This window comes from Lampris incognitus, chromosome 6 (assembly GCF_029633865.1).
Source record: "Lampris incognitus isolate fLamInc1 chromosome 6, fLamInc1.hap2, whole genome shotgun sequence".
In the NCBI taxonomy this organism is placed as follows: domain Eukaryota; kingdom Metazoa; phylum Chordata; class Actinopteri; order Lampriformes; family Lampridae; genus Lampris; species Lampris incognitus.
Genome location: NC_079216.1, coordinates 1736197 through 1756196, shown reverse-complemented (window position 1 = coordinate 1756196; position 20000 = coordinate 1736197). Strand labels below are relative to the sequence as shown.

Sequence of the window (20000 nt, the reverse complement as noted above, 5' to 3'; positions counted from 1 at the left end):
TGGGATGGCTCCAAGGTTGGAAAACCCCGGGGTTCGAAACCAGGACCTTCTTGCTGTGAGGAGACAGTGCAAACCACTGGGCCACCGTGCCACCCAAGGAGCCCTTGACCCTATTACAAATAGCATTTACAATACAGTGGCATAACAACCGGTAATTGTGCCACTGTATTGTTTATAAAGGTGGGGTACCTGCAGTCACTATATTGTTTATAAGGGTGGGGGTACCTGCAGTCACTGTATTGTTTATAAGGGTGGGGACACCTGCAGTCACTGTATTGTTTATAAGGGTGGGGACACCTGCAGTCAGGTGAGACTGAAGAGGACACTTAAAATGATGATGAAACGTTTCTCTCCAGTCGTTGTGTCCAGATGAACTGATTCAATCTTCTGTGATTTCCTTACCTGGATTACTGAGCATGGATAGAGATATTGTTATGATTATAATTATAATAATAATAATAATAATAAGTATTATTATTATTATCGTCGCTGTTGTTGTTTTTGTTGTTGTATGAGCATTAGGAGGAGCACCACTAGTAGTAGTAGTAGTAGTAGTAGTAGTGGTGGTGTCTTGTAAACAGCAGGTACTGTACTCATGTACTACAGACGCATCTTGTACTTGGGATGCATCATGTAGTACAGTAAGGCCCACACAGGCAGTCAGTAGGTATGGTCTTCCCTCTAGTGGTGGAAACTAGTTAGCTCCATCCATCTTTTTTTCTTCTTATAATCAAATCAAAGTGAAGCAGAAATATGTATAAATCTTGATGACTATTTAATTCCATGTAAGCTAAATTATGTACTAACAATGGTGTGCTCAGTAGAATGGTTTTTAAAAAGCAGGAAAAAGGCCTAGACATGTGTACTCCACCACATACACTCAGCATACCGCCAGAGTTGACCGGCGTGTGGCGGGTGGCGACCTGCAGCCTGCAGCCGCCTGTGACGTGTACACACTGACATGACCACCGCCATACCAGCTGTCTGCGGGGCCGTGGCGTGGTGCTTCCACCAGTCCTGAGCCAGTAGGAGGATAAACCCCTGCTCCGAGTGCGGCGCTTTGGCAGAGACAGAGATTATTTAGGAGGAAATGTGTCAGTGGTGTAGATGGAGCTTCTGGTCTCCATGGTCCGGAGGCCTGATTGGCGCTGATCCGGCCTCAGCCACGGTAATCTGAAGTAATCCTCACCTCCGTGTCTCTCCGACCTGTTTAATCTCTGCAGGGTTAATCTCACTGTCTGACCTAAAATGAGGGGTTCACTGTATGGATGCTGAACCCCCGGTTTTAAAATCGGGGGGGGGGGGTGAGGGGGGGCGATGAGACATTTACTTTGATTTAATCAGCGCCGCTCAGTAGCTGCTTGTCTAGTGTGATACGTACGGCTGTTTGATGCTGCAGCAACAGAACTATTCAACATGGACCCTCTGGCTGCAAGCACGCCACTGCTTACTGGCACTCACAACAACTTCCTGTTGTGGGTTTGGAGGTGTGGCCAGACATATTTGAGGGGAGGAGCTTATTTCAGAAACCCATGGCTGACTTTCCTAACATAACCCCCAACACACACACACACACACACACACACACACACACACAATCCCTATCCTTTTTATTAAACTGTTAAATTGGAAAGGACATGTCAAGAGAACCATTGTTATTGTAGTCTGTCTCTGTCTTTCTCTCTGTCTATCTATCTGTCTGTCTGTCTGTCTGTCTCTCTCTCTCCCTCGCTCTCTCTGTCTTCCTGTCTGTCCCTCCCTCTCTCTGTCCCTCCCTCTCTCTGTCTCCCTCTGTCTCTCTCTGTCTCCCTCTGTCTCTCTCTGTCCCTCCCTCTCTCTCTCTGTCTGTCTGTCTGTCTGTCTGTCTGTCTCTCTCTGTCTCTCTCTCTCTCTGTCCCTCCGTCTCGCTCTCTCTCTCTCTCTCTCTCTGTCTCTCTCTCTCTCTCTCTCTCTCTCTCTCTCAATTCAATTCAATTCAATTCACTGATGCTTTATTGGCATGAGTGCGTTCACTACAATGTTGCCAAAGCAGGTGACAGAGAAACAGGTTAACAGAGTATTAAACAATAAAATAAAACAAATGGAAGAAGGAACAGGTAGAACTGGGAGAAATATAGAATGGTATTTGAACAGCAGCTGACAGTAATTGGAACAGTAACTGACAGTGTTTTGGTCACTCACTGACCCTCAGGCTATGGCATTCTGACATAGGTGTGACCTTTGACCCTCTCCTAAAATAAGTGTCTATTGTTCTTTCTCATCCAGCAGTAGGACATTTGGAATCTGGTTTTCAAATGTCTCCTGGTATTTTTCTCTTATGTTCTAGAATGTCTCACAATTTAGCAGGAAGTGCATCTCTGTCTCTACCTCACCTGCCCTACAGTGACCACATATTCTTTGCTCTTTTGGTAGCCAAAATGTTTTGTGTGTCTGTCCTTTTCAATGGCTAGACTGTGGTCAGTGAGCCTGTACTTGGTAAGGATGTGTCTGTGCTGACTGTCTCTGACAGTGGACAGACAGTCAGCCAGTTTGTGTTCTCTTTTTAGGCCCCATAACATTCTTATTTGTGTTGTCATTTGGTTTGTGTGTCCCAGGGTTCCACATATGAGTTGTTGCATTGTGTGATGGTGTGGTTTACTCTAGTCTGTGGTTGGTTAGCAGTGCTGGTCTGAAACTCATCTGTGTCTGTGGTTACGGGGTCAGTTAGTTTCACAACCAGCTGACTGAAGGGACTCGCTCTCTCGCTCTCTCTCTCTCTCTCTCTCTCTCTCTCTCTCTCAGTCTGTAGTTCAGAGCCGGAGAACATCATGGCCTCTCCCTACAACCTCAGCAGTCTCCTAGTGACGTGGGAGCGTCCACGGGCGGTGTATGACAGCGGGATTGAGAAATACTCCGTCACCTACCACGTGGTGCAAGGAGAAGACCCACCCATGTCCCAGTACATGACTGACGGGGACCAGGATGTGGTAAGGCGGGAGGGGGGGTCCCACCACATGATTTCCCTCAATAGGTTTCATGGAGATAATGGATTTCTCATAATTCATTAAAAGTATATACTATTGCTGACGTCAAAATGTCCACCATCAAGCTACAATCCTGAAGATTTACATAAAACCATATCCCTTAATATACTTTCTATCTCTGCAAGACAACATCTAATCCATGAACACCACACCCTGCAGACTGCAGCGGTGTGTGATAAGGATGGTTGTTGTCTGGTGGGACTTTACCATGAAAAATGACAGGGTGCATAGTGTTTCCATCTTCTTCATAGCAGCCAGATGAGGGAGAAGAAGGCAGGTAGTGTTGAGTTAGAAGAAGAAGTGAAGGTGTTGTGTCTAACCAGCAGATATGACAGAACAAGCTGGCAGAAGACCTTTACCAACACATAGTACTGCATCAATAAGTACAACTCAGGTTCCACCAAGTTTTCTGGTTTGTTTCTGACACAACAGCCCTGCTGACTCTCATTCATGTGGAATGAAGCTCAGCCCACCACACACACCTCACCAACACCTTCATAGAGACACACTGGTCCAGTAACACAACACCCACATAGAGACACACTGGTCCAGTAACACCACCACCTACATAGAGACACACTGGTCCAGTAACACCACCACCTACACAGAGACACACTGGTCCAGTAACACCACCACCTACATAGAGACACACTGGTCCAGTAACACCACCACCTACATAGAGACACACTGGTCCAGTAACACCACCACCTACATAGAGACACACTGGTCCAGTAACACCACCACCTACATAGGACACACTGGTCCAGTAACACCAACACCTACATAGACACACTGGTCCAGTAACACCACCACCTACATAGACACACACTGGTCCAGTAACACCACCACCTACATAGAGACACACTGGTCCAGTAACACCACCACCTACATAGACACACACTGGTCCAGTAACACCACCACCTACATAGAGACACACTGGTCCAGTAACACCAGGAGATTCACCTCACCACCACCTACATAGCAGACAGGAAGAGAAAGTTCTTTATAAGATCACAGCTGCGTTCTGGAGCTACGTGAGCCTGCATTGTAAAGTAAACGAGTGAAATAATATCAAAAAGGAGGATTAGAAGACCAATTAAAAGAATCAGCATTTTTGCAGGGCAACCTGCCGGTTTTACATTAGTGAAGAAGAACCTATGTTTGTTTCAGCTTTCTACCACAGGGTCCTCACAAGATGACCTTGTAACTGACGACATGGTCATGTAAAGAAGTAGGTTAAGCCAAACGGACATTATAAATATAAAAATAAAATATTTAGGCTACACTTAATCAGTTACATACATACTACTACTATATATTTATATACATGCCATTACCACATTGTTAATCAAAATTGTGTAGCACTGGTACACTTAGCTGTGTATTAATCTACGTTTTGTTTTCAAACTGTGTACTTAGCGTTAGAAGTAGACTATGAAGACTTTACGCTGATGATGGTTTGTTATCCTGCTCGTGTCGCGTGTGTTGGGTGCATATACTTTATTTAACATGTTCTTCTGTTCTTATAGGATTTGTAGTTACACCCTGATATGGTATAGATCATAGATGTTGTATGAAAACAGAGTGTTGAAGTGCACCTACACTATGGTTGTGCAGGAGTGGAACAATCTCAGTCTAAATCAGTGGTGTTCATTTATGTGCCCTGGAGGTCCATGTGTATGCAGGTTTTTGTTCCAACCCAGAACTGCAACAGCTTCTTTCACTGATTAGTCCTGTTGTCTGATTGTTGTTGTGTTGATCAGTGAAAACAACTGGTGTAGTGTTGGGCTGCAAAGAAATCCTGCACACACACGGCGCTCCATGACACATGACTGAATCGGCTCTGTACATAACTGTAGTCCACTAACTTCCGGTTTCTACTGCAGTGGTCATACCAGTTTCCTGTTTGTTGGCATGTGCTAATGACAATGACATATTTTTCGCGATGCCTGCAAGATTTACCACGGATAAATGTCAACCACATGCACACAACTGTCCACACACTTTCACCTGCACCTACCAGCAACCTACAAACCCCAATTCCAGTGAAGTTGGGACGTTGTGTAAAACGTGAATAAAAACAGAATATAATGATTTGCAAACCCTTTTCCACCTATATTCAGTTGAATACAATACAAAGACAAGATATTTAATGTTCAAACTGATAACCTTTACTGTTTTTTTGCAAATATTCACTCACTGTGAATGTGATGCCTGCAACACGTTCCAAAGAAGCTGGGACAGGGGCATGTTCACCACTGTGTTGCACCACCTTTCCTTTTAACAACACTCAATAAGCGTTTGGGAACTGAGGACACTACTTGTTGAAGCTTTGTAGGTGGAATTCTTTCCCATTCTTGCTGATGTAACTCCAGTTGCTCAGCAGTCCGGGGTCTCCGTTGTCGTATTGTGCGCTTCATAATGCGCCACACATGTTCAATGGGAGACAGGTCTGGACTGCTGGCAGGCCAGTCCAGTACCCGCACTCTTTTACTACGAAGCCCCGCTGGTGTAACACGTGCAGAATGTGGCTTGGCATTGTCTTGCTGAAATAAGCAGGGACGTCCCTGAAAAAGATGTCGCTTGGATGGCAGCATATGTTGCTCCAAACCTGTATGTACCTTTCAGCATTAATGGTGCCTTCACAGGTGTGCAAGTTACCCATGATGCCATGGGCCCTAACACCCCCCCATACCATCACAGATGCTGGCTTTTGGACTTTGCTCTGATAACAATCTGGATGGTCCTTTTCCTCTTTAGCCCGGAGGACACGACGTCCATGGTTTCCAAAAACAATGTGAAATGTGGACTCGCCAGTCAGACCGCAGCACACTTGTCCACTTGGTGTCAGTCCATCTCAGATGAGCTCGGGCCAGAGAAGCCGGTGGCGTTTCTGGGTGGTGTCGATATCTGGCTTTGGCTTTGCATGGTAGAGTTTTAACTTGCACTTGTAGATGTAGCGACCAACTGTGTTAACTGATGATGGTTTTCCCAAGTGTTCCTGAGCCCACGTGGTCATATCCTTTACACAATGAGGTCGGTTTTTAATGCAGTGCCGTCTGAGGGGTCGAAGGTCACGGGCATTCAGTGTTGGTTTTGGGTCTTGCCGCTTACATGCAGAGATTTCTCGGGATTCTCTGAATCTTGTGATGATATTATGGACTGGAGATGATGAAACCCCTAAATTCCTTGCAGTTGTACGTTGAGAAACGTTGTTCTTAAACTGTTGGACTATTTGCTCACACAGTTGTTCACAAAGTGGTGAACCTCGCCCCATCCTTGCTTGTGAATGACTGAGCCTTTCGGGGATGCTCCTTTTATACCCAATCAGGACATTCACCTGTTTCCAGTTAACCTGTTCACCTGTGGAATGTTCCAGACAGGTGTTTTTTGAGCATTCCTCAACTTTCCCAGTCTTTTGTTGCCCCTGTCCCAGCTTCTTTGGAACGTGTTGCAGGCATCAAATTCAAAATGAGTCAATATTTGCAAAAAACAATAAAGTTTATCAGTTTGAACATTAAATATCGTGTCTTTGTAGTGTATTCAGTTGACTATAGGTGGGAAAGGATTTGCAAATCATTGTATTCTGTTTTTATTCATGTTTTACACAACGTCCCAACTTCACTGGAATTGGGGTTTGTACAATTCTGTCTGTCCGTCTGGACTCATCCTCATAAGTGTGGACGTAACTTGACATGTGCAACTTGAAACGTCTCACCCGTTTGCTGGTAGGTGCTGGTGAAAGTTTGTGGACAGTTGTGTGCATGTGGTTGACATTTATCCATGGTCAATCTTGCAGGCATCGCCAAATATATGCCATTGTCAATAGCACACGCCAACAAAGAGGAAACTGGTAAGACCGCCGCAGTAGAACCCGGGAGTCAGTGGACTACAGTTATGCACAGGGTTCATAGCACCGGTCTAAAGCTAATATGAGCCGATGTTTCACTGGAATGGCCTCAAAATGAACATTATCCCACGTTCCACCGCCAGGGGGCGATCCTGCAGGATCTGTTGGCCAACAGCAGCTACGCGGTGCAGGTGGTGGCGGTCTGCTCCAACGGTCTGTACGGGCGTGTGAGCGAGCGGCTGACGGTTCGGATGCCTTCCGACGAGCCCGACGAGCCCGGTAAGACTGCGCGCGCCCGCACGGCTCGTCTCTCTGGACATTTGTGAAATTGGGATTGTTAACATTTTGTTCTCCCCAGCTCTGTACACGCTATGTCACACGAAGAAGAATTAAACCCCGGGAAGAGACGCACACTGACGTCACATAACAAACGCCTCGCAACACTTGAAAGCTTAAATTTTATATTTTAAAAGAATTCAAATGAAGGAAATAAACTTGTTGAGCTGGCAAACGGACTCTGTGTTGACCGCAGTATATTAACTGGTACGTTGTGACCACAGGGGAGCCTAACAAAGCCTCTAGTGGATGTGATGTGGGACTGAAGTATTTGTTTGGATAGATTCTGTTTCCATTCTCCCTCTTCTCTCCCATTCCTTTCATGAATGACAGGACGTTTTCATTTTATTGAGTTCTTCTACATCTGCTCGTCTCATGATGTTCCCCACTGCTGGAGGAGCATCATGAGGAACATCATGACCTCCTCATGATGTTCCTCATGATGTTCCTCCAGCAGTGGGGAACATCATGAGGAACATCAACCTCCTCTCTCTGCTTCTCACTGTTGTACACGTTGTTCTGTGTATCCAACCCAAATGTGCTTTTTCTATATTTCAATGAGAGAACATGTTTGGTTTGGGGTCAGAGGTCACTTCCTGTGTTCCATGTGAAAGGGAGAGACAGAACAGCCATCTTGGCTTTCTTACTTTAGTTTCTCCCACTAAACCTTGTGTCCGCATCAACTGATTTAACTGTCTGGGGTGTCCTTACCTGGCTTATTAGCATGCATCAACCATCTCTTGTTGTCATGTTTTCTCTCCACGACGCTGGCCCTGCCCTCTGCCACAGCAGCAGACTGTCTGCATGTATGCAGTATCTGTGTGTCATGGTGTGCAATTGTATTTCATAACTGAAGTTGATAATAAACTAACAAACCTTGCTGGAAAACACTGCTCTCCATCCGTCTTCACTCTCACTTTGCATGAATGAGTCGTGTTCTGCAGCAGTCAGCTGATGCCTGACATGATGCTGTGTAGTGATACTGACCTGTGCTGATACTGACCTGTGGTGATACTGACCTGTGGTGACACTGACCTGTGGTGATACTGACCTGTGCTGATACTGACCTGTGCTGATACTGACCTGTGCTGATACTGACCTGTGGTGATACTGACCTGTGGTGATACTGACCTGTGCTGATACTGACCTGTGGTGATACTGACCTGTGCTGATACTGACCTGTGGTGATACTGACCTGTGGTGATACTGACCTGTGGTGACACTGACCTGTGGTGACACTGACCTGTGGTGATACTGACCTGTGCTGATACTGACCTGTGGTGATACTGACCTGTGCTGATACTGACCTGTGCTGATACTGACCTGTGCTGATACTGACCTGTGCTGATACTGACCTGTGACGATACTGACCTGTGGTGATACTGACCTGTGGTGATACTGACCTGTGCTGATACTGACCTGTGCTGATACTGACCTGTGGTGATACTGACCTGTGGTGACACTGACCTGTGGTGATACTGACCTGTGCTGATACTGACCTGTGCTGATACTGACCTGTGGTGATACTGACCTGTGGTGATACTGACCTGTGACGATACTGACCTGTGGCGATACTGACCTGTGGCGATACTGACCTGTGGTGACACTGACCTGTGGTGATACTGACCTGTGCTGATACTGACCTGTGGTGATACTGACCTGTGGTGATACTGACCTGTGGTGGTACTGACCTGTGGTGACACTGACCTGTGGTGATACTGACCTGTGCTGATACTGACCTGTGGCGATACTGACCTGTGACGATACTGACCTGTGCTGATACTGACCTGTGCTGATACTGACCTGTGGTGATACTGACCTGTGGTGATACTGACCTGTGGTGACACTGACCTGTGGTGATACTGACCTGTGCTGATACTGACCTGTGGTGACACTGACCTGTGGTGACACTGACCTGTGGTGACACTGACCTGTGGTGATACTGACCTGTGCTGATACTGACCTGTGGTGATACTGACCTGTGGTGATACTGACCTGTGACGATACTGACCTGTGGTGATACTGACCTGTGGTGATACTGACCTGTGGTGACACTGACCTGTGGTGATACTGACCTGTGCTGATACTGACCTGTGGTGATACTGACCTGTGGTGATACTGACCTGTGGTGGTACTGACCTGTGGTGACACTGACCTGTGGTGATACTGACCTGTGCTGATACTGACCTGTGGTGATACTGACCTGTGATGATACTGACCTGTGGTGATACTGACCTGTGGTGATACTGACCTGTGCTGATACTGACCTGTGGTGATACTGACCTGTGGTGGTACTGACCTGTGGTGACACTGACCTGTGGTGATACTGACCTGTGCTGATACTGACCTGTGGTGATACTGACCTGTGACGATACTGACCTATGGTGATACTGACCTGTGGTGATACTGACCTGTCACAATACTGACCTGTGGCGATACTGACCTGTGATGATACTGACCTGTGGTGATACTGACCTGTGGTGATACTGACCTGTGGTGACACTGACCTGTGGCGATACTGACCTGTGATGATACTGACCTGTGGTGACACTGACCTGTGGTGATACTGACCTGTGATGATACTGACCTGTGGCGATACTGACCTGTGCTGATACTGACCTGTGGTGATACTGACCTGTGGTGATACTGACCTGTGACGATACTGACCTGTGGTGATACTGACCTGTGGTGACACTGACCTGTGGTGATACTGACCTGTGATGATACTGACCTGTGCTGATACTGACCTGTGCTGATACTGACCTGTGGCGATACTGACCTGTGGTGATACGGGGCCTTAAGCATCCATGCAGGTGTCAGTCAGCATCACATCAGTGTGAACTCATCCTCCCTTCCCAACTCGTACACTTGTAAATCTCACTTCATGCCTCGCACACCAGTCTGAACTGGTTCCATGATGTGTGACTTTGCCCCGGGCAGGTAAGAGCCAAACCATCTGCCCCACCGTGTCTGTGTGCCGCTAGTGGACCTCAGTGCAGAGTGTTTGAAGATACTGTTTGTTTGACGTGACAGCTACAGACAGATGGACAGGCAGGTGGACAGACAGTTGGACAGACAGGTGGACAGACAGGTGGACAGACAGGGACAGACAGGTGGACAGACAGGTGGACAGACAGGTGGACAGACAGGGACAGACAGGTGGACAGACAGATGGACAGACAGGTGGACAGACAGGGACAGACAGGTGGACAGACAGGGACAGACAGGTGGACAGACAGATGGACAGACAGGTGGACAGACAGGGACAGACAGGTGGACAGACAGGTGGACAGAGTTCCTCTCAGGGTGTCAAAATGTTTACCAGAACGTTTTCCACAAATGCAGAAAATTGGATTTCCTCTGAGAAACGAAAACACCACTTAGCCACACACGACACAAATACACACTTATTTTCAAAAACTACTTTGCTGAGGGGTGTGTGTGTGTGTGTGTGTATATGTGCGTGTGTGTGCATGCATGTGTGTGTACGTGTGTGTGTGTGTGTGTGTGTGATTGCAGACATTCCGAGTGTGTGCATGCATGTGTGTGTTTGTCCTGCTTCATCTTGTGTTTAGTCATACAGCAACAGGATGGTTGTGGTGTGTGAGCGTCCCCTCGTCTGGTCTGGACTGGTCTGGTCTGGTCTGGTCTGGTCTGGTCTCATCTCGTCTGGGCCGGTCCGGTCCGGTCTCAGATGTGAGCTGGGCGGCAGGTTAATGAAGTGTCAGCGAGCACACTCGGCTCTTCTTCCTCTGTCACGTCTGTTATGTTGGTGTTTATGAAATCCTGCCCCCCCACGAGTCTCTTGTGTGCTGGGACGGGGCCTCCAGTGGCCTTGTTGATTTGCAGCCTCACAACATCATTCTGAAATAGAAACTATTCAGGGAAACGTACACAGCAAATGAGCCAAGAGTACCGGGCGAATAAAGACACGTGGACGGCACAGTGGAGCGGCTCAGGTGACATGTGTGGGAGAGTTTGGGTAGCGCGTCACTGTGTTCCACCCACAGTGAGTCTGTGTCCCAGTTCTAACCTGTGTCCCAGTTCTAACCCGTGTCCCAGTTCTAACCCGTGTCCCAGTTCTAACCTGTGTCCCAGTTCTAACCCGTGTCCCAGTTCTAACCCGTGTCCCAGTTCTAACCTGTGTCTAACGTTCTAACCTGTGTCTAACGTTCTAACCTGTGTCCAAGTTCTAACCTGTGTCCCAGTTCTAACCTGTGTCCCAGTTCTAACCCGTGTCCCAGTTCTAACCTGTGTCTAACGTTCTAACCTGTGTCTAACGTTCTAACCTGTGTCCAAGTTCTAACCTGTGTCCCAGTTCTAACCTGTGTCCCAGTTCTAACCTGTGTCCCAGTTCTAACCCGTGTCCCAGTTCTAACCTGTGTCCCAGTTCTAACCTGTGTCCCAGTTCTAACCTGTGTCTAACGTTCTAACCTGTGTCCCAGTTCTAACCTGTGTCCCAGTTCTAACCCGTGTCCCAGTTCTAACCCGTGTCCCAGTTCTAACCTGTGTCCCAGTTCTAACCTGTGTCCCAGTTCTAACCTGTGTCCCAGTTCTAACCTGTGTCTAACGTTCTAACCTGTGTCCCAGTTCTAACCTGTGTCCAAGTTCTAACCTGTGTCCCAGTTCTAACCTGTGTCCCAGTTCTAACCCGTGTCTAACGTTCTAACCTGTGTCCCAGTTCTAACCTGTGTCCAAGTTCTAACCTGTGTCCCAGTTCTAACCTGTGTCTAACGTTCTAACCTGTGTCCCAGTTCTAACCTGTGTCCCAGTTCTAACCTGTGTCCAAGTTCTAACCTGTGTCCCAGTTCTAACCTGTGTCTAACGTTCTAACCTGTGTCCCAGTTCTAACCTGTGTCCAAGTTCTAACCTGTGTCTAACGTTCTAACCTGTGTCTAACGTTCTAACCTGTGTCCCAGTTCTAACCTGTGTCTAACGTTCTAACCTGTGCTTATTTCCAGAAGATGTGCTGGAAACACGTTGGAACGAAATTGATGAAGTAAGGACACAACTTACTTATTCATAAACCAGAAACTCATTCCATGAATTAGGAAGTAAAAGCGTGTCCCTGTGTTTCATCGCTGTTTGTAATTCTGTATCTCGCCACTAGGGGGACTATGACCCAGCCCTGTCCTGGAATGAGCCAGTCCAAACGGAGGAGGATTATGTTGTGGGTTGGACAGACGCCGCAGGGACCTTGACCACCGGCTCATCCAGTCCCCTGTTCCCTGATAGCGGAGCCACAAGGCAGCCAAGGGTTCCTCCTCAGGAGGAACCGGAATATGACGCTTCCTCCAGATCCCCCCCGCCGCTCGCTGCCTCACCGCCGGGAAACCAGGCCTCCCCCACGGACACAGACGAGGCCCTCCTCGGTAGCAGCAACGCCATGTTCACGACCGCCACCGAGGAAGACGTTCGTCTCGCTTCTCCTCTTCAGACTGTAGCAGCAAGAGAAAGTCTCCTCGGGGAGACCACCACAACCCTCACCCAAACCGCGGGTGGGGGGGCGCCGCACATAAATGAAGGCACCGCCACCACAGGAAGCAAGTCCTCCAGAACCACCGCTCTTCCGGAGACCCCTCTGGGAAGCAGCTCCTCCTCTCCTCGCTCCTCCACGGTGGCTCCGCTGCAGCCTACAACTTCTAGCACGCCTCGTTTGTCCTCCGCCACCACCTCCGCCCCCTTCGGCCGCGTGCTCTTTCACACCACACAGCCCGTGTTCAATGGTGAGCCTTCGTCTGTCCCCCCCTCCTCCGACTTTGACTCCAACTCCCCTCTATGTGACAGCTGGGATCCCACTGCCTCCCCCTCCTGCCTGCATGTGCGTCCCTCTTCATCTGCTCCTCTGTTGTCTGCACCGCCCTCTGCTGGCGGCCCCCCACATGTCGGGGTCAATCTGCCGTCTAGCAACAGCCCGCCCCCTCTGGCTGCTACCCCCGCCCCCCTGCCCCCTTCCCCCACCACCACCATGCCCCTATATCACCCCCCTCCTTCCTCCCCCACCCCGTCTGGGTGGGACTCCACCCTGCTGTCTCCTAGCGTTGAGTTTGTTGATGATGGTGACGGAGGTGTCGAAATGTTGTCTGGGCCGCCAGCTGACAACACGCCCTCCCTCCAAACCGTGCCGGACTTGTTTGGTTCTGTCGAGGTGGCGTCGGAGTCTCTCTGGGATCCGTCTGGGCTCTCCGGGTCATCCACCGCAGCCTCTCTCTCTCTGAGCGGCCTTCTCCTCCAGCCCTCTATCTTCCTCTCTCTGTCCGGTGCCACCCCAGGTCTCTTCCGCCCTCTCTCCGGTTATGCTACGGGGGACGGGGTCGACGAGTTCTTGTCGGAGCTCAGCGGTGACGGGTTTCCATCAGCTAACCACGTGCAGGCCATGTGCACGTGTTCTCTTGAGCTGTCGTTGACCTCCTCCTGGCTGCATGTCTCTCCTGGCCTCCTCTCTTCCTCCGCTCGGGGTGCTGCTAGCTTAGAGCTAAAGCCTAGCGATGGCCTGCTATCGGCCTTTGGTAGCGGCGTAGACTCTCTCCTCCATTCTGTCGAGCCGTCTCTCTTGTCCTCTAGCACCTCCTCTCCTCCATCCTCCTCTACACCCTCCTCCCACCTCCCTTCTCACCGTAGTGACCCCTCCCTCTCTGTTACAGCGTCAGAGTCCGGCTCCACGGAGCGCTGGCACCCAATGTCGGACAGGGACTCTCCCCGCCAACCGTCCACCACTCCCTCGCCACTCACCTCCCCCTCCACCCCCCCGTCAGAGAGACAGCTATCAGACAGCAGCGACGCCTCTGGCTCCGCCCTGTTCGCGGAGTCTCCAGAGGGCTCGGCCCAGGAATGGGACAGGGTTCAAAGCTCTGCCTCCGGAGAGAGCGCCACACCGTGTCAGACTGCTGCCGCTCCTACCGCCGGCCTCTCAGCTGCCTCCACACCCGGCGCTGCCCCACACGACGTCGACGAGCGGTCCTCCGCCTTCTATTTTGAGACGGGAAGTGCCGGCTCTGCCGTCACAGAGTCCATCATTTCCGCCATGACCTTTGAGCCCAGGTCCCTCGGCGGCGAGGAGGAGAGCGGCTCAGGACAGGCTGAGAGCGTGTACGACAACGAGGCTTCGTCAGACTTCAGTATTCCCGAGCCCACGGAGAGAAACCCCCAGCAAGAGGAGCCGGTGGAAGGTAACCCAGAAAGCGCCGAGCAAGACCTCGGTCGGGACTCGTCTCGACTCCAGTGAAGGAGCAAGGAGGAGGACGAATCCACCGTCTGTCCACACAAACACTAACCTCGTCTGTCTCTCTCTCTCTCTCTCTCTCTCTCTCTCTCTCTCTCTCTCTCTGTGTGTGTGTGTGTGTGTCTGTGTGTGTCTCTCTCTCTGTGTGTCTCTGTGTGTGTGTGTGTGTCTCTCTCTCTGTGTGTGTGTGTCTCTGTGTGTGTCTCTGTGTGTGTGTGTGTCTGTGTGTCTGTGTGTGTCTCTCTCTCTGTGTGTGTCTGTGTGTGTGTGTGTGTGTGTGTGTCTCTCTCTCTGTGTGTCTCTGTGTGTGTCTCTGTGTGTGTCTCTGTGTGTGTGTGTGTGTGTCTCTCTGTGTGTGTGTGTCTCTCTCTCTCTCCGTGTCTCTGTGTGTGTCTCTGTGTGTGTGTGTGTGTGTGTCTCTCTCTCTGTGTGTGTCTGTGTGTGTGTGTGTGTGTGTGTGTGTGTGTGTGTGTGTCTCTCTCTCTGTGTGTCTCTGTGTGTGTCTCTGTGTGTGTGTGTGTGTGTGTGTCTCTCTGTGTGTGTGTGTGTCTCTCTCTCTCTGTGTCTCTGTGTGTGTCTGTGTGTGTGTCTGTGTGTGTGTGTGTGTATAACGTTTTTGTCGTCCATGGCTGAGAAACCTGTGTTCACCGTTGAGCCATGTAGCTGTAGTTCCGTGAGTCTGTGGTACTGTGTGTGTGTGTGTGTGTGTCTGTGTGTGTGTGTGTGTGTGTCTGTGTGTGTGTGTGTGTGTGTCTGTGTGTGTGTGTGTGTGTGTCTGTGTGTGTGTGTGTGTGTGTCTGTGTGTGTGTGTGTGAATCATCTTCCTCACCACTTCACTGTATCTTCGCTCCTCTGCTTTCTTCTCAAGCATCCATTTCATTTGTCCCACACATTTGTCCTAACACGGCTTCTGTCCTCAGACCCGCTTTCTCTTAACACCTTCACTCAAACTAGCCGTCCGTCCCATCACACCCGTCCCCGGTGTCTTACTGTCCATACTAAGGCTGACGAAGGACTTCCATGGCTGAAATACCAACTGCAGAGAAGTGTCAAGGAAATACACACCGAAACACTACACACCTAATACACACTTAAACACTACACACTTAATACACACTTAAACACTACACACCTAATACACACTTAAACACTACACACCTAATACACACTTAAACACTACACACTTAATACACACCGAAACACTACACACCTAATACACACCTAAACACTACACACGTAATACACACTTAAACACTACACACTTAATACACACCTAAACACTACACACCTAATACACACTTAAACACTACACACGTAATACACACTTAAACACTACACACCTAATACACACCGAAACACTACACAACTAATACACACTTAAACACTACACACTTAATACACACCTAAACACTACACACTTAATACACACCTTAACACTACACACGTAATACACACTTAAACACTACACACTTAATACACACCTAAACACTACACACTTAATACACACCTAAACACTACACACTTAATACACACTTAAACACTACACACTTAATACACACCGAAACACTACACACGTAATACACACTTAAACACTACACACTTAATACACACCTAAACACTACACACTTAATACACACCTAAACACTACACACTTAATACACACTTAAACACTACACACTTAATACACACCGAAACACTACACACCTAATACACACTTAAACACTACACACTTAATACACACCTAAACACTACACACTTAATACACACCTTAACACTACACACCTAATACACACCTAAACACTACACACGTAATACACACCGAAACACTACACACGTAATACACACTTAAACACTACACACCTAATACACACCGAAACACTACACACGTAATACACACTTAAACACTACACACGTAATACACACCGAAACACTACACACGTAATACACACTTAAACACTACACACCTAATACACACCGAAACACTACACACCTAATACACACTTAAACACTACACACTTAATACACACCGAAACACTACACACCTAATACACACTTAAACACTACACACTTAATACACACCTAAACACTACACACCTAATACACACCGAAACACTACACACCTAATACACACTTAAACACTACACACTTAATACACACCTAAACACTACACACCTAATACACACTTAAACACTACACACATAATACACACCGAAACACTACACACCTAATACACACTTAAACACTACACACTTAATACACACCGAAACACTACACACGTAATACACACTTAAACACTACACACGTAATACACACCTAAACACTACACACCTAATACACACTTAAACACTACACACTTAATACACACCTAAACACTACACACCTAATACACACTTAAACACTACACACCTAATACACACCGAAACACTACACACCTAATACACACTTAAACACTACACACTTAATACACACCTAAACACTACACACGTAATACACACTTAAACACTACACACGTAATACACACTTAAACACTACACACGTAATACACACTTAAACACTACACACGTAATACACACTTAAACACTACACACGTAATACACACTTAAACACTACACACTTAATACACACTTAAACACTACACACGTAATACACACTTAAACTAAATACACACTCAAACACTACACACGTAATACACACCGAAACACTACACACCTAATACACACTTAAACACTACACACTTAATACACACCTAAACACTACACACCTAATACACACTTAAACACTACACACTTAATACACACCTAAACACTACACACGTAATACACACTTAAACACTACACACGTAATACACACTTAAACACTACACACGTAATACACACTTAAACACTACACACGTAATACACACTTAAACACTACACACGTAATACACACTTAAACACTACACACTTAATACACACTTAAACACTACACACGTAATACACACTTAAACTAAATACACACTCAAACACTACACACGTAATACACACTTAAACAGTAACTAAAACGTAGACTATTGTAGAGAGTTTGTTGCCGTCTCCAGGTAAAGGTTAAAACATGGCAGACTGGTCTTGGTACTGTGTGATGTAAGCATAGCAGCATAAACACAACTCTTGCTAATCTACTACCACTACTACTACTACTACTACTACTACTACTACCACTACTACTACTACTACTAGTACTACTACCACTACTACTACTACTAGTAGTACTACTACTACTACTACCACTACTACTACTACTACTACTAGTACTACTACCACTACTACTACTACTACCACTACTACTACTACTACTATTATTACTACTACTACTACCACTACTACTACTAGTACTACTACCACTACTACTACTATTACTACTACCATTACTACCACTACTACTACTACTAGTAGTACTACTACCACTACTACTACCACTACTACTACTACTACTATTAGTACTACTACCACCACTACTACTACTACCACTACTACTAGTACTACTACCACTACTACTACCACTACTTTCGGCTGCTCCCGTTAGGGGTCGCCACAGCGGATCATCCGTTTCCATCTCTTCCTGTCCTCTCCATCTTCCTCTGTCCCACCAGCCACCTCCATGTCCTCCCTCACCACCTCCATAAACCTCCTCTTTGGCCTTCCTCTTCTCCTCTTCCCTGGCAGCTCCATATTCAGCATCCTTCTCCCAGTATACCCAGCATCTCTCCTCCACACATGTCCAAACCATCTCCATCTTGTCTCTCTTGCTTTGTCTCCAAACCGTCCAACCTGAACTGTCCCTCTAATATACTCCTTCCTAATCCTGTCCTTCTTCATCACTCCCAATGAAAATCTTATCATCTTCATCTCTGCCACCTCCAGCTCCTCCTCCTGTCTTTTCATCAGTGCCACTGTCTCCAAACCATACAACATAGCTGGTCTCACAACCATCTTGTAAACCTTCCCTTTAACTCTTACTGGTACCCTTCTGTCACACATCACTCCTGACACTCTTCTCCACCCACTCCACCCTGCCTGCACTCTCTTCTTCTCCTCTCTCCTGCACTCCCCGTTACTTTGGACTGTTGACCCTGAGTATTTAAACTCATATGTCTTCGTCACCTCCACTCCTTGCATCTTCATCATTCCACTGTCCTCCCTCTCATTCATGCATAGGTATTCTGTCTTGGTCCTACTGACTTTCATTCCTCTTCTCTCCAGTGCATACCTCCACCTCTCCAGGCTCTCCTCCACCTGCACCCTACTCTCACTACACATCACAATGTCATCAGCAAACATCATCGTCCATGGAGACTCCTGCTGATCTCGTCCATCAACCTGTCCATCACCACTGTAAACAAGAAAGGGCTCAGAGCCGATCCTTGATGTAATCCCACCTCCACCTTGACCCCATCTGTCATTCCAACCACACACCTCACCACTGTCACACTTCCCTCATACATATCCTGCACCACTCCTACATACTTCTCTGCTACTCCCGACTTCCTCATACAATACCACACCTCCTCTCTCAGCACCCTGTCATAAGCTTTCTCTAAATCTACAAAGACACAGCGTACCTCCTTCTGGCCTCCTCTATACTTCTCCATCAACATTCTCAAAGCAAACATCACATCTGTGCTGCTCTTTCCAGGCATGAAACCATACTGCTGCTGCTGATCACCACCTCTCCTCTTAAGCTAGCTACAACTAGCTACAACTAGCTACAACTGTAGCTAATAACATTAATAATGGATCTGTAGGATGTAGGTGTGCCATAGAACCAGTATTGACAGTACTATTGACATCTGTTTGTGTTATGTCTGTCTGTCTGTGTGTGTCTGTCTGTCTGTGTGTGTGTGTGTGTGTGTGTGTGCTGATAAATCAAACAGCCCCATTAGCTGCAGCTGTGTTTATACTGCTATGCTAACATCACAGAGTGCCAAGACCAGCCTGCCATGTTTTTAACCTCCCATGATTCACCTGGAGATGTCAGCAAACTCACTAAAACGCTCCCTGGTTTAGTTACTGTAGGAAAAAAGACATTAAGAGGATATGTCAGAGAGATTATTTTCAAGTTTGACTCAATGTTGAGACAGACAGCAGCAAGTGAGACTTTCCCCTTTGTCATTTCATTTGATATATAAAATCTCTAACACCAGTCTGTGAGGGTTAATGGAAATCTCCCCAGTTTCTGAGCTGCTTTAAAACTCAAGATGTGAACGCAGTTCTTCCTTTAAGGCGCTAGATGGCAAACTCCTCCACAGTTTCTATAAGTCTCCCCCTCCCTCTCTCTCCCTCTCTCTCTCTCTCTCTCTCTCTCTCTATGTATATATAATATATATATATATATATACACATGTCCACCCATCCGTTATCCAAATCGCTTATCCTACTCAGAGTCGCGGGGATACATAAGAATTAATATATATACACACACATATACACACACATATACACACACGTATATATACACGTATATATACACGTATATATATGTGTGTGTGTGTGTGTGTGTGTGTGTGTGTATACGTGTATATATACGTATATAT

At 47.4% G+C, this 20000-nt stretch overlaps 1 protein-coding gene across 1 annotated transcript in view; it reads left to right on the top strand.

The window, feature by feature from the left end:
* The window catches only part of LOC130113910 (receptor-type tyrosine-protein phosphatase zeta-like), a 132377-nt gene that overhangs the window by 70735 nt on the left and 41642 nt on the right, over positions 1 to 20000 (top strand). Inside the window, exons 12-16 of the mRNA XM_056281610.1 lie at positions 2782 to 2966; positions 7017 to 7152; positions 12171 to 12208; positions 12320 to 12935; positions 13854 to 14378. Coding sequence (XP_056137585.1) covers positions 2782 to 2966; positions 7017 to 7152; positions 12171 to 12208; positions 12320 to 12935; positions 13854 to 14378 — 1500 coding nt within the window. The remainder of the gene's footprint in view (positions 1 to 2781; positions 2967 to 7016; positions 7153 to 12170; positions 12209 to 12319; positions 12936 to 13853; positions 14379 to 20000) is intronic.